Here is a 12,341-nt window from a genome sequence, read left to right on the forward strand (position 1 = left end):
AAGTGATGTTTTGACTGAAAAAGTGTTCAAGTAAAAAATATTTTCTATGAAGAGGGCTTGTTATTAAGTCTATGTCACAGTATTGAAGTGAGGGTCAACGTAAAGTTATTTTATTTGTAACTATTACGTTTAAAGAAGAGCTAAGTAACTTGTTTACCTTAATAAATCCTTTTCGTAGTCCCTCTGGGGGTGATTATGGGATGATTGGGCGTTGTCTCAGAAGCTAGCAGGCTAACGGGCAAAGCTAACTGCATGCTAGCGCCACTTTAGCAGTGTTTACAGCCAAGTTTGAGTGAAAAAAACTGATCTCCATTGTGTACAACATCCCTCTCTCCCTTTGTCTTTTCTGTCAGCGTAGTATTTACTCTCACGGACAATTAATGAGTAAAAAAAAACCTGCAACATGCTACGACACCTGCAGTGATGCTTATGGCCTCTAGGGGCATGAGCTACTTAGTTCTGCTTTAACACTTGCTTTGAAATATTCCAGTAATCTTTGAATGACTATTAGTCCAGCAGTTTTTTTTTTTAAAACCAACATGTGCCTGTATTTGTAGCACCATGTGGGAATTGTCAAGTCGGTGTCAAATAGTAATACTCCATTGGTTCATTTTGCTTTGCTTTTTCCTTTTGCTTTCAGAATGTTAGCATGGCCTCTAGCTTGGTAGTGCTACTAATGTCCCATTTAGCGATGCTTACTTTGTTTGTCGAATACATCACATCGCTGCAATGTCTTCAGTCTATAGTTTAATGACACGGCCGTTTCCTCCACAGGTTCAGGTGCGTCCAGTCACACCAGTAACCTCCATTTGTCAAGTTAGTTGGTCTCGATTCTGCATTTGACAACATTCCTTTCTTAAACTCCCACTCGCCTTCTACTTTTCCCATTTCTCAGCCCATTCTCATGATCCTGGTCTCAGTGCTTTGTCATCACAGTCAGGCAGAGTTTCAGGCTTACGACATGTCATTGCTAAAACCAACTTTTGGCCGAATGTTTTGTTGTGTCGTTCTTTTATCCTTTCCAGTAAATGGTTTGTGTCTGTCTCCGTGTCATGCTAACTATCCTGCCTATAGCTGAATTGCCAATAGTATCCTCGGTGGACCTCTCATTCTGGCTTCTGCTCCCCCCTTCCTAGCATGGCCAAGGCTGAGCAAAGTAGTCAAAAGAAACACACCTTGCCATCTTCCCTGCTTCTCTATTGGTTCACTGTTGCCTTAATTGTGGGGGAGCTTTTGCGCAACATTAGTGATAAGGTGTTTTTGTATTCTGACAGGCATGGCCAACCACCCTCCCATCCCAGTTATGGACCTGGCCGATCATCTGGAGCGTCTGAAAGCCAACGACAACCTGAAGTTCTCACAAGAGTATGAGGTGAGCACCCACACAATAAGACCACAAGAGTTTGGTCTTCTCTTAAAAGTTCCTGGATGGGTTTAAACTTTGCACTGTATTTTAAAGCAGTACTAAGTAACTTGTTTACCTTAATAAATCCTTTCTATTGTCCCTCTGGGGGTAATACAAGTGTTAATGGAATGATTGGGGGTCTTTCATCTCCCCCTGGTGTCTCTGGCCAGAAAACCACAATTGCAACTTCGAGGCCCTAATACACACTAATGGAATCACGAAGAAGAAGCTAACAGGCTAATGGGCAAAGCTAGCTGCGGGCTAGCGCCACTTACAGTATTTACAAGTTTGAGTGGAAAAAAATGATCTCCATTGTGTAATTGGATGTACAATATCCCTCTCTCCCTTTGTCTTTTCTGTCAGCGTAGCATTTACTTTCACGGACTATTAATGAGTAAAAAAACGCAACATGCTTCGACACATGCAGTGGCGTGTATGGCCTCTAGGGGCATGAGTTACTTAGTACTGTTATAACGGCAAACTTTCATTCACTTAAAAAATAAAATACAATACAATATACATTAGTTAATATACATAACATTCTGTTTGCAATAAAACAAATCTAATTCTTAATAGCTTGATTTTACTGTATCGCATAGAATGACGCATGTTTCATTCTGCACGAGGTATCACGGCAGGCATTTTGACATTTTTGTCATAGCAAGAAAAGGGACTAATTAACGCCATTACATGCTGTAAGGCAAGGCAAGGCAAGGCAAGGCAAGTTTATTTGTAGAGCACAATTCATACACAAGGCAATTCAAAGTGCTTCACAGTTGAAAACAAATAGAATCAATAAAAACATCAACATAAAATTAATCAATTACAGTAAAAGGCGAGAGTGCAGATAAAATACTTTCAGTCATATGCATTGGTAAAAAGAACTGTTTTCAGCCTGGATTTGAACATTGTCAGAGTTGAGGCCTGTCTCACATCCTCGTGAAGACTGTTCCAGATTTTAGCTGCATGAAACTGAAATGCAGCCTCACCGTGTTTATTATTGACTCTGGGAACCACCAGGAGGCCCCTCCCTGAAGTTCTCAGGGCCCGAGATGGTTCATACGGCTCTAACATGTCAGAGATGTACTTTGGAGCTAAACCATGAAAAGACTTGTACACGAGCAGAGCTGTTTTAAAGTCTATTCTCTGAGTGACAGGAAGCCAGTGCAGAGACCGGAGCACTGGACTAATATGGTCATATTTCCTGGTTCTTGTCAGGACTCGAGCAGCAGCGTTCTGGATGTACTGTAGCTGTCTGATAGCTCGTTTAGAGAGGCCAGTGAGTAGGCCGTTACAGTAGTCTAACCTGCTGGAGACAAATGCATGGATAAGTCTCTCTAAGTCTGGTTTTGACACTATTCCTCTGATCTTAGCAATGTTTTTCAGATGGTAAAAAGCTGCTGATGTTATTGCTTTGATGTGGCTGTTTAAGTTCAGGTCTGAGTCCATGATCACTCCTAGATTTCTAACCTGATTTTTTGGTCTTAGAGAGAGAGACTCAAGGTGACTGATAACACTGTGTCTTTGTGCCTGTGGGCCAAAAACAATGATCTCAGTTTTGTCTGAGTTTAGTTGGAGAAAGTTGTTTTGCATCCACAAACTGATCTGTTGGATGCAGTGACAGAGTGTATCTACAGGCCCATGTTCACCAGCCGTCAGTGACACGTAGATTTGAGTGTCATCTGCATAGTTGTGGTACGACACATTGTTGCTGTTTATTAGCTGACCCAATGGAAGCATGTACAAGTTGAATAAGAGGGGTCCCAAGATTGACCCCTGGGGGACTCCACAGGTCATGGCAATTTTGTCTGAGACACAGTTGCCAATTTCAACAAAGTACGTCCTGTCCTCGAGATAGGACTTAAACCAGTTTAGAGCAGTACCAGAGATTCCCACCCAGTTTTCTAGCCTGTGAAGTAAGATCCCGTGGTCCACTGTGTCAAAGGCAGCGCTCAGGTCCAGCAGAACTAAAACTGAGACCTTACCTGCGTTGGTGTTCATGCGGATATCATTTGTCACCTTGATCAGAGCTGTCTCAGTGCTGTGGTGGGGCCTAAAGCCTGACTGGAAAGTATCAAACACATTGTTAGACAGGAGAAAGTAAGTGAGCTGCTGATATACTACTTTCTCTAGGACTTTTCCTAAGAATGGCAGGTTTGATATGGGCCGGTAGTTGTTCATTACCTTGGCATCAAGGCTGCTCTTTTTTAGAAGAGGCTTAATGACTGCTGTTTTCAAGGCCTTTGGAAATGCTCCAGTCTGGAGTGAGATGTTAACTAACTGAGCAAGTTGTGGTAACAAGCTGGTCAGCACAGACTTCAGAAATCTAGTGGGTAATTCATCAAGGCAGCATGTACATGAACTCAGACCAGAGATAACCTCTTCGATTGTTTTGTCAGTAACAGGTGTGAAATGTGTCAGCTCAAGGTGTTTATCTGGTGGCAGAGTTTCTTTTTGTGTTGTGGAATTTATGGCATTTTTAATGCTTTGGACTTTGTCATAGAAAAATATTGCAAACTCATTACACTTAGATGTCGAGATTAGTTCTAGGGGCAGTGAAACTGGAGGGTTAGTTAATCTGTTTACTGTGGAAAACAGAACACGAGAATTGTTTCTGCAGTTTGAGATGATTGTAGAGAAGTACTTCTCCCTTGCTCCACGCAAAATCTGGTTGAACACACAAAGCACTTCTTTGTAAACCTCAAAATGAACCTGGAGCTTTGACTTGCGCCATTTCCGTTCGGCTTTTCGGCACTCCCTTTTCTGTGCCCTGACCGAAACTTCACTTCTCCAAGGTGCCTTTTGCCTATTGTTAACCATTTTAGCCTTGACAGGAGCAATAGTATCCAAAACATTTAAGACCCTTGATGTGTAAGAGTCCAACAGATTATCAACATTAGAACATGGGGCATTTTCAAATCTGATCATCTCCATAAACTGTGTCCGTGTTGTATCATTTATGTGTCTTCTTTGAATAACTCCAGGCCCGACCACTGGTTTAGGTGTAACACACAGGTCAAAGAAGACACAAAAATGATCAGATAATGCAACATTAACAACATTCACATTTGATATATTAACACCTTTTGTAATAACTAGATCTAGAGTGTGGCCTTTGTTGTGAGTCGCCTCACTCACGTGCTGAGTTAAACCAAACATTTCAAGGACAGCACTGAGTTCTTTTGCATGCCTGTCGTTGGTCACATCCACATGCACATTAAAATCACCTGAAATTACTAAACAATCGAAATCAATGCATATAAATGACAGTAATTGAGTAAAATCTTCAATAAAACAGTTCTGTGGTGGTTTGTAAATAGTCATATAAAGTATGGAAGATTGTTTTATCTCAATTTTGAATGACACATACTCAAACGATGGAAAAACCCCAAATGACAATTTTTGCAGGAGTAAATTGTCCTTGAATATGGCACAAACACCCCCACCCCTCTGGTTTTGGCGTGTTTCAGACACAAAATTGAAGTGAGATGGACTACACTCAATCAAAACTGCATTACCAGTGTTTTTGTCTAGCCATGTTTCAGTTAAAAACATAAAATCTAGATTATGAGAGGAAATAAAACTATTTATTAAAAAGGACTTGTTTTTTAGCGATCTGACATTGAGTACAGCATGTTTGAGATTTATCTGTGTTTGAGTGGGTGGAATCTTTTTGCAGGGGACATGGATTAGATTTCTTTGATTGGACGGTCTGACTGTCCCTCTCTTATCTAATCTATGTTGTTTGACAGTACTAATTGTCTTGTAAGAACACACACCCTCTATGGACCTCTGGTTGGTTTTGAGTTTGCTATGTATGGTAGCAACGCAGAGGCCCCTAATGTCCTAGACAGCAGCAGTGAAGCTGCTGGAGATAACAGCTGTGGGCGCCGGTGGTGGGGGCCGAGCTGGGGAGACCTTGGTTTGTGAAAAAGGCGGAGGTGGGAGAGGGGCATGATGCTTCTTTGGGGATGGAAGCCTTGGTCTTGACGCAATTGGAGTGAGGGGAGTCATTTTAGTCCCATGTTTGATCAAGTTTTCAAGATGGTTGGAAAATCCCATAGGTGACTCTGGGGATGGGAACAATTCAGAAAAGTCTCTGGAGGGTGTAGATGTAGTAGTCGGGCTCAAGGCCTGTGGTGGAGTAAGAGAAAGTGCTCCTTCGGCTGAATCGTTTGATATAGGTGCAGGTGGTGCTGAAGCTGAGCTTTTCCCCGGAGATGCAGGTGGTGATGCTGCTATTGTTGAAACGCTTTCTGGAGATGCGGGTGGTGCTGGTGCAGCTAAATCCTTAACTGCTGCTGAGTCTATAGGTGCAGATGGTGCTGCTGTGGCTGAATCCTTAAATGTGGCTGAGTCCGTAGGTGCAGGTGGTGGTGCTATGGCTGAAACCATTACTGCAGCTGAGTCCTTTACTGCAGGTGCAGATGACGCAGGTGCGACTGTATCATTTATTGGTGGTGCAGTTGAGGCCTTTGCTGCTGAGCCAGGAGCTCTTCTCATGCTCCTCTCGGCTCTCTCTTGTAGCTCAGGCCTCCTCTGATTTTGCAGAGCGTGGAGGAGATTTTCCGTCAGTCGTCTCACTCCACCTCTGCTCAAGTGAGGCCCATTTCCTCTAAACAGGTCATCACGTTGCCAGAACAGATTAAAGTTCTCTATGAAATACAGTCCTCTCGGCTCACAGACGTTGGACAGCCATGTATTCAACTGAAACAGCCGGGAGAATTTGTTTATTCTCCCATCGATGTTTGGGATGGGTCCACTGATGAACATTTGTATTGTCTCTTTATCCAGACAATCAAGTCTCTCAAAAAGTTTATTGAACTTTTCTTTCAGGGCTTCAGACTCTTCGTCTCTTATGTCCACAGCACCAACATGTATGATAAGTTTATCAATCCCAGGGTTATTTGTGATTTCCTTGTTTAGAACATCTATGATGTCAGAAACTGTGGCGCTGGGATAACTGCTTGTAGTAATCCTGTCATTGTTTATATTAGATATGGCTCCGTCTCCAAGCACCAGGATATCTCTGGCCTTGACACTTGCCACACTTTTCCTCTTGAGCTTTGTTTTGACTTCTTTTTTTCTGTCTCTCTCTGATTTTCTCCGTTTGTTACACTCATCTTTTGAGAGAGGTGAAAATCTGTTTGTTAACTTTATTCCAGGTTCATTTTTGCTAGTATGTTGTCTTTGCTTTGGCCGAGCGCCAAGTTGTTTGTATAGTTTCGGGAACGTTACGGTATCGTCTAGCTTTAGGTTGCAAGTATCAGTTTTTCCAGTCTTCTTACCGTGTTCCATAGGGAGCGTGTCATTAAGTCCTTTATCCATCTCAAAGGCAAGAATTTTGTCCCGCAGTAAAAGAATTTCTTGTTGATAAATCCGACAGCTTTCACAAGAAGATGTTTGCGTTACTCCCGCAGCCATGTTGATAAGACTGTCGTCGCTGGTGCAGATGAGTTGTAAAAAATAAAAGGCATAAAATGATTAAAAAATGATTTAAAAAGTCTTGGCTCACTTAGAAGAAGAGAATAAAATCATATCCGTGTGACATGTGCCAAAAAAGAATGATTAAAAAGCGAATAAAGAGGCAAGCAGCATAAGCAAGCAGAGACGCGTCTACACCCTCTCAAAGCAGGAAGAATGTATCACAAGAAAAGGGACTAATTAACGCCATTACATGCTGTACATTTTTAGTTGTTGGCCCATGCTGTTATTTTTAATGGCACATTGGCAGGTCTCACTGGGATATCAAAATAGATAGAAAGGCAACATTAATCCGACTTTTAATACCTGTTCCTTGCAAACAGTTGAGAAGCGGGCCAATGCTGAAGTGGCAGAAGCTCAATTTAAACAGTACAGTGTATTAAAATTTAGCCTGCCTTTGTGTCAATGTAAATATATATTTTAAGCATAAAATCAAATGGGCTCAAGCCATGAATGTGTGGCTTTTTGCAAACCCTTCGGTAACTGCAATCATTATACTGAATGGGGTTAGCCATGCAGCTCAGTCATTATCACCAAATAAATTTGCTAAATTTCTATTTCTCTATGATTGTTTTACCCTAATGGGAGGCAATTATGCAAGCAGAAATGAAGAGATTTTGAATATCAAAGTAATGTGGCTGCCCTCACTTGACCCTCGTTCTAACCTCTGCTGAAAACGACGACTCTGTGACAAAGTATTGCACTTTTAGAGCTATATAGTTCTTTTAATGATGCAAAGTTCATTGCAACTGTGCAAATATAACAACCAGTAACAACACGGTGTAGAAACAGCTTAGGACAACACTTTGTTTCCGGTACAATCATATTTAGCGTAAGAGTTATGATTAGTCATTTGACCCTAAAATTCAATCAGTTTGGTGCTTTTTCCATGCATTTATCATGTTATTCCAACACGATGTGCTCAAAATTAAAGTGCTACCATATGTAGTGAATAAAAAGTACTTTTTGTTAGTCTAAGGGCAAAATGGCACTGCTTCAAACCTGAGATTGACAAAACAGTTTCGGCCTAAAGTACCCAAGACAGACTCCGGCACTTAACCATTATCTACAAAAGACAGAAGAAGACGAATGACTAAAACGAGTAACTTTGTATCCCTATTCAAATCCATTTTAATTAGCCATGAGGGATATTGAGACTATTAATCTGCTTTATTGCAGCCAAGCTATTTTTTCTTGAGAGACATTAAAAACCCGAGAAGACATTAAAAAGAAGGAACAGTATTTCCCCCATCTCTGTGTGCACGATGTTCCCTTTGTCATATTACATTTTATTGTTCATTTATTTGTGATGAGGGACCATTAGTGCTTCCTGCTCCGCGCGGCTAACGAAAGACTTGGATTTCGCGTTGATGAACTAGTCTCTGGTGTAGGATTCTGTTGTGGGCTGTAAAACGTACTAATCTGAGGGAAACATCAGTAAAAATATCAATATATCAAGCTGTATTTGCAGATAAATCCTGTCATGACACGGTTGTTATATTTGGACTTAGAAAACCTATTCCATGGTTTGAAAAGTTTGAATAAAAAAATTGTGACGAGTAGGACTTTCCTCTAAAGCTATTATTGCTTATATCAAAATGGAAATCTATCAGTATTTGTTTTTTTGGCAAAAGCTAATGTTAAGCCCAGGTACTTATATCGGATGCTGTTGGGCAACCTTTTAAAGCTAACACTGCAAGGAATACATGACGCAACAGTGTTATAGATATGTCTGTCTCATACAACAAGTTATACAAGTAACCTAACTTTACGGAGCGCTTAAGCCTCTGAGCACAGAACACAGTTCACTTTCCTCACAAAAACTTCTCACAGTCTTATGAAACGTATCCTTCAGCCCTGTTAAAAGCAAGATATTCATATTCGATCCCTGCCGACCAGTATTGTTGTTTTGCCCCTATACAAAGTGAAATGATGCATTAATGAACAATTCCTCTTGTTTACAGTCTATTGACCCTGGACAGCAGTTCACCTGGGAGCACTCCAACCTGGAAGTCAACAAACCAAAGAACAGATACGCCAACGTCATCGCCTACGACCATTCCCGAGTGCTACTGTCAGCTATTGATGGTATGCTGCCCACCCACAACTTCCAACAACTTGTACATCGATTGTGCACAACAGCTGTATCTACCGCACTGTACTGTGGGCGCTGAAAAATGGGGGCCCATTTTGTACCGATAGCAAAGTGTTGTTTCCTTCACCCCTTTGTGACACTACACAGCGATTAATTAACCAATGGACTAACTTGGTGGTGCAACAAATAGGGAAACACTAAAAGGCCCGTTTAGGAGGGCTTTTAAACGACTCAGTGCTGTGGAAAAACTCTTTTAGCCAGACAAAATGGCAAACAAGAGAGGACCTCAGTCATAGGACATAAGGGACTTCCTCTATCCCTTCAAAGCTTAAACAAAGCTTTTTGGCAAACAGCGCTTCTATTGTTTACTCTGATTGGTTCTTGGAATAAAAAGGGATTTGGGATTTTTACATGAGAGTTTGCGTTTGCCCAGAATGTTTTTTTTGATGCGACGGTGGGTCAGCAGAATCTTGCATTACAAGCGCTCTGAAGGTTGATGTGTTTATTCATCCGCTGTTGCCAAGATTGGAAACAAAACAAAAATCAGACCAGGGTCTTCAATTAGATTAGTGTACTGGAATCCACTAGGCGGAGAGATGGTTATCCATGGTCACAAGTGAAAAAACAAAAAAAAATCATATTAGCAATCAGCACACAATGGACCGTATTTTCCGGACTATAAATTGCACTTTTTTCATAGTTTGGCTCGGGGTGCGACTTATACTCAGGGGCGACTTAAATATCAAAATATGTCATTTCACATGTTCACACTCAGATTAAGAGAATGAGAGCTTGAACAACGTGCTGCCGGGAGAGGCTTGTCAATGGTTGTTGCGCAGTTACGCCTCCAGGCCCAGGTATATGCAGGCTGGTGCGACTTATACTTCAGAGCGTCTTATAGTCCGGAAAATACGGTAAGCGATTCTCAACTAGTGGGCTGGGACCCAAACCGTGAGCCTTTCCTCGGTCGCACCAGTGCACCTAAAAGTCCAACAGCAATCGTTCTGCGCATGGAGCGAAATGAACTTTTTCCAACACTCCCACTCATCATCATTACAATATAGCGGTTCAATATTCCCCGAAAGCCTTCATTTCCTAGATTCATTTGCTTCTTTTTTTTTTTCCTCTCACTCCGAGCCGAGAGCCGAACAACACTGCCGCACTGTTTATTCCATAATAAGCATATTGACGGAGAAAATGAGGAGAAAAAAAAAAAATACAAATCCTGACTGACAGAAGGCATAAAGGCACAAGCGCATTAAACAACTCGCCTCGTTCTCATTAAACCGCAGTAATGTCCCATTCTTCCCCATTTGAAAACACAGTGGGCTTAATTGTATTTATCCTTGTCCATCACTGTAAAATGTGTGGACGGTGAAGGACGCGACGACGTGGGTGGCCATAATGCGTCCGTATTCCGTTCGCTTTCTCCCTTTTTAGTGCAATAAGTTACCTGCGAGTCTGCGGCGGTCTGCGGGGAGGAGGTGGAGGGGGGTGGGGGGCTGGGGAGGCAGAGGGTGCAGAGCAGGGGATTGTGGGAGACGTGGCGGCCATGCTGATGAGACTTATCTTGGTCGACCATGTGTGCACGGAGCCCCTAAACTGCCAGTCCTAAAGCATTGACTAGCTGTCAGCTCTGTCTCTTTCCCCGGGATTTCCAAAAGGCTGCTGCGCCTTTCATTTAATATAAGCAAAAAAGAGAAGCCGTGCCAAGAAAGAGGCAGAGAGGCAGAGAGGGGTGTGTGTGTGTGTGGGGGGGGGGGGAGTGGAGAATTGTTCTGCGACTTTTCTGTTGGTTTGTTTTTCTGCTTGTGAGGTGATAGACTTTTTAACAGAGTGAGCGTTATCAGAAAAGTCCCTCCGATACAGAAAAGGACACAGCGCTGAGGATTTAAATGCGGCGTTGATAGGAAAATACGAAGGCTTATGCGTCACAATACTTCAAATACCAATGGTTATTACTTTGCGATTCTGAGACTAAAGTGCATCGTGAATGGCCAAGTGCACAAGACAACAATGGCGATTGGTTAGCGAAATATTGATGTCTGTATATGCCATCTTACTGGAAAAAGCATGCGGGTTTCGGCACAAAAAATGATTAGGTTTCTGTGTAGATGAGAACACTGATCTAGATTTAAAGACAGCGTATCTCTGTGATGTGGAAAAAGTGAAAAAAGTGAAAACGCAGTCTTTATTTACCACTAAGATATATTTTTAAGCCACAGTCATAGTGTCTTGATAAAACAGAATTGCTCATTTCTCCCCCGATCTACTCATGGGTCCAAAGTGATGAAATATGAGAAGTGATGCCATAGAAATTCAGAATTCAAATCGGCCCAGTATCCTTTAATTGGTCAAAAGTCCTCAAATGGCTACAATAAAGGAATAAAAGGCATGTTACTGAAACCCATCCATAAGATTCTAGATGTATTTGTTTTGTTTTAACCATATCATAATAGCACCAATGTCTTTCCCGAGGTCTTTCTTTGTCTTTTAAAAAAAACAAAAAAAATTGTACTGATTCCTGGCTGCCATAATGTGAGTCATGGATGCTAATTTCCGTCTTGCGTCATGTCTCTGAATAGGTATCCCCGGAAGCGACTACATCAATGCCAACTACATTGACGGCTACAGGAAGCAGAATGCCTACATCGCCACTCAAGGCGCGCTGCCAGAGACCTTCGGAGAATTCTGGAGGATGATCTGGGAACAGAGGAGCGCCATTGTGGTCATGATGACTAAACTGGAGGAGAGGTCCAGGGTGAGACACATTACACGCGCAGTAATAAAAGTAAAAGATTAGGGTGTACTGTAATGTGAAGCTTGAGTACATTTCACGTTCAAGGCTCTCGCGTGAAGGTTGTCACTTGCTATTATGTGCTTTACACTTAGATAAAGCCAACATTCAGATTACATCTAAATCAAAGCCCACACAGAGGCAGAAATTAGAAGCTTGTTCAAAAGAAAAGCTGTTTGATTTACACAAATTCGAACCTTTCATTTCATTCAAGCTTAATCAAAGCGTTATTAGTTTCATTTCATTTAGAGTTGCATTTACACTGTGACCTGTGGTTACTAATATACATTTACTTCACCAGAGAATGTGATATACAAGTCAAGTCCCCCAAATGTAAAGCAAGACCCAACACATGAGTTTAAAGGAAATGTGATTGATTGATAATTGTAACTTTAAAGGGGCATTATGCAACTTTTTACATGGGAAAAAAAAGTTGATATTTGTGTGTATTTGACCTTGTACTGACCCAACGGCTGTATGTGTGGTCTACTTTCAATCACAGTGGCCTCTACAGCGCTCCAGGATCAATTGTTTGGAAGGTTTTCACCGCTGACGGACCC

At 41.8% G+C, this 12,341-nt stretch overlaps 1 protein-coding gene across 39 annotated transcripts in view; it reads left to right on the forward strand.

Annotated features, from left to right (window-relative positions):
* Positions 1-12,341, forward strand: part of LOC306980831 (receptor-type tyrosine-protein phosphatase delta) — a 441,722-nt gene that overhangs the window by 415,230 nt on the left and 14,151 nt on the right. For 24 of the 39 annotated variants that reach the window (XM_079580272.1, XM_079580307.1, XM_079580305.1 and 21 more), the window contains 4 exons: positions 775-816; positions 1,275-1,372; positions 8,854-8,977; positions 11,570-11,745. In XM_079580272.1, coding sequence (XP_079436398.1) covers positions 775-816; positions 1,275-1,372; positions 8,854-8,977; positions 11,570-11,745 — 440 coding nt within the window. The remainder of the gene's footprint in view (positions 1-774; positions 817-1,274; positions 1,373-8,853; positions 8,978-11,569; positions 11,746-12,341) is intronic. The other 15 variants (XM_079580279.1, XM_079580282.1, XM_079580281.1 and 12 more) reach the window with 1 other exon arrangement.

The sequence above is a fragment of the Gobius niger genome (genome assembly GCF_951799975.1).
Source record: "Gobius niger genome assembly, chromosome: 21".
In the NCBI taxonomy this organism is placed as follows: Eukaryota; Metazoa; Chordata; class Actinopteri; order Gobiiformes; family Gobiidae; genus Gobius; species Gobius niger.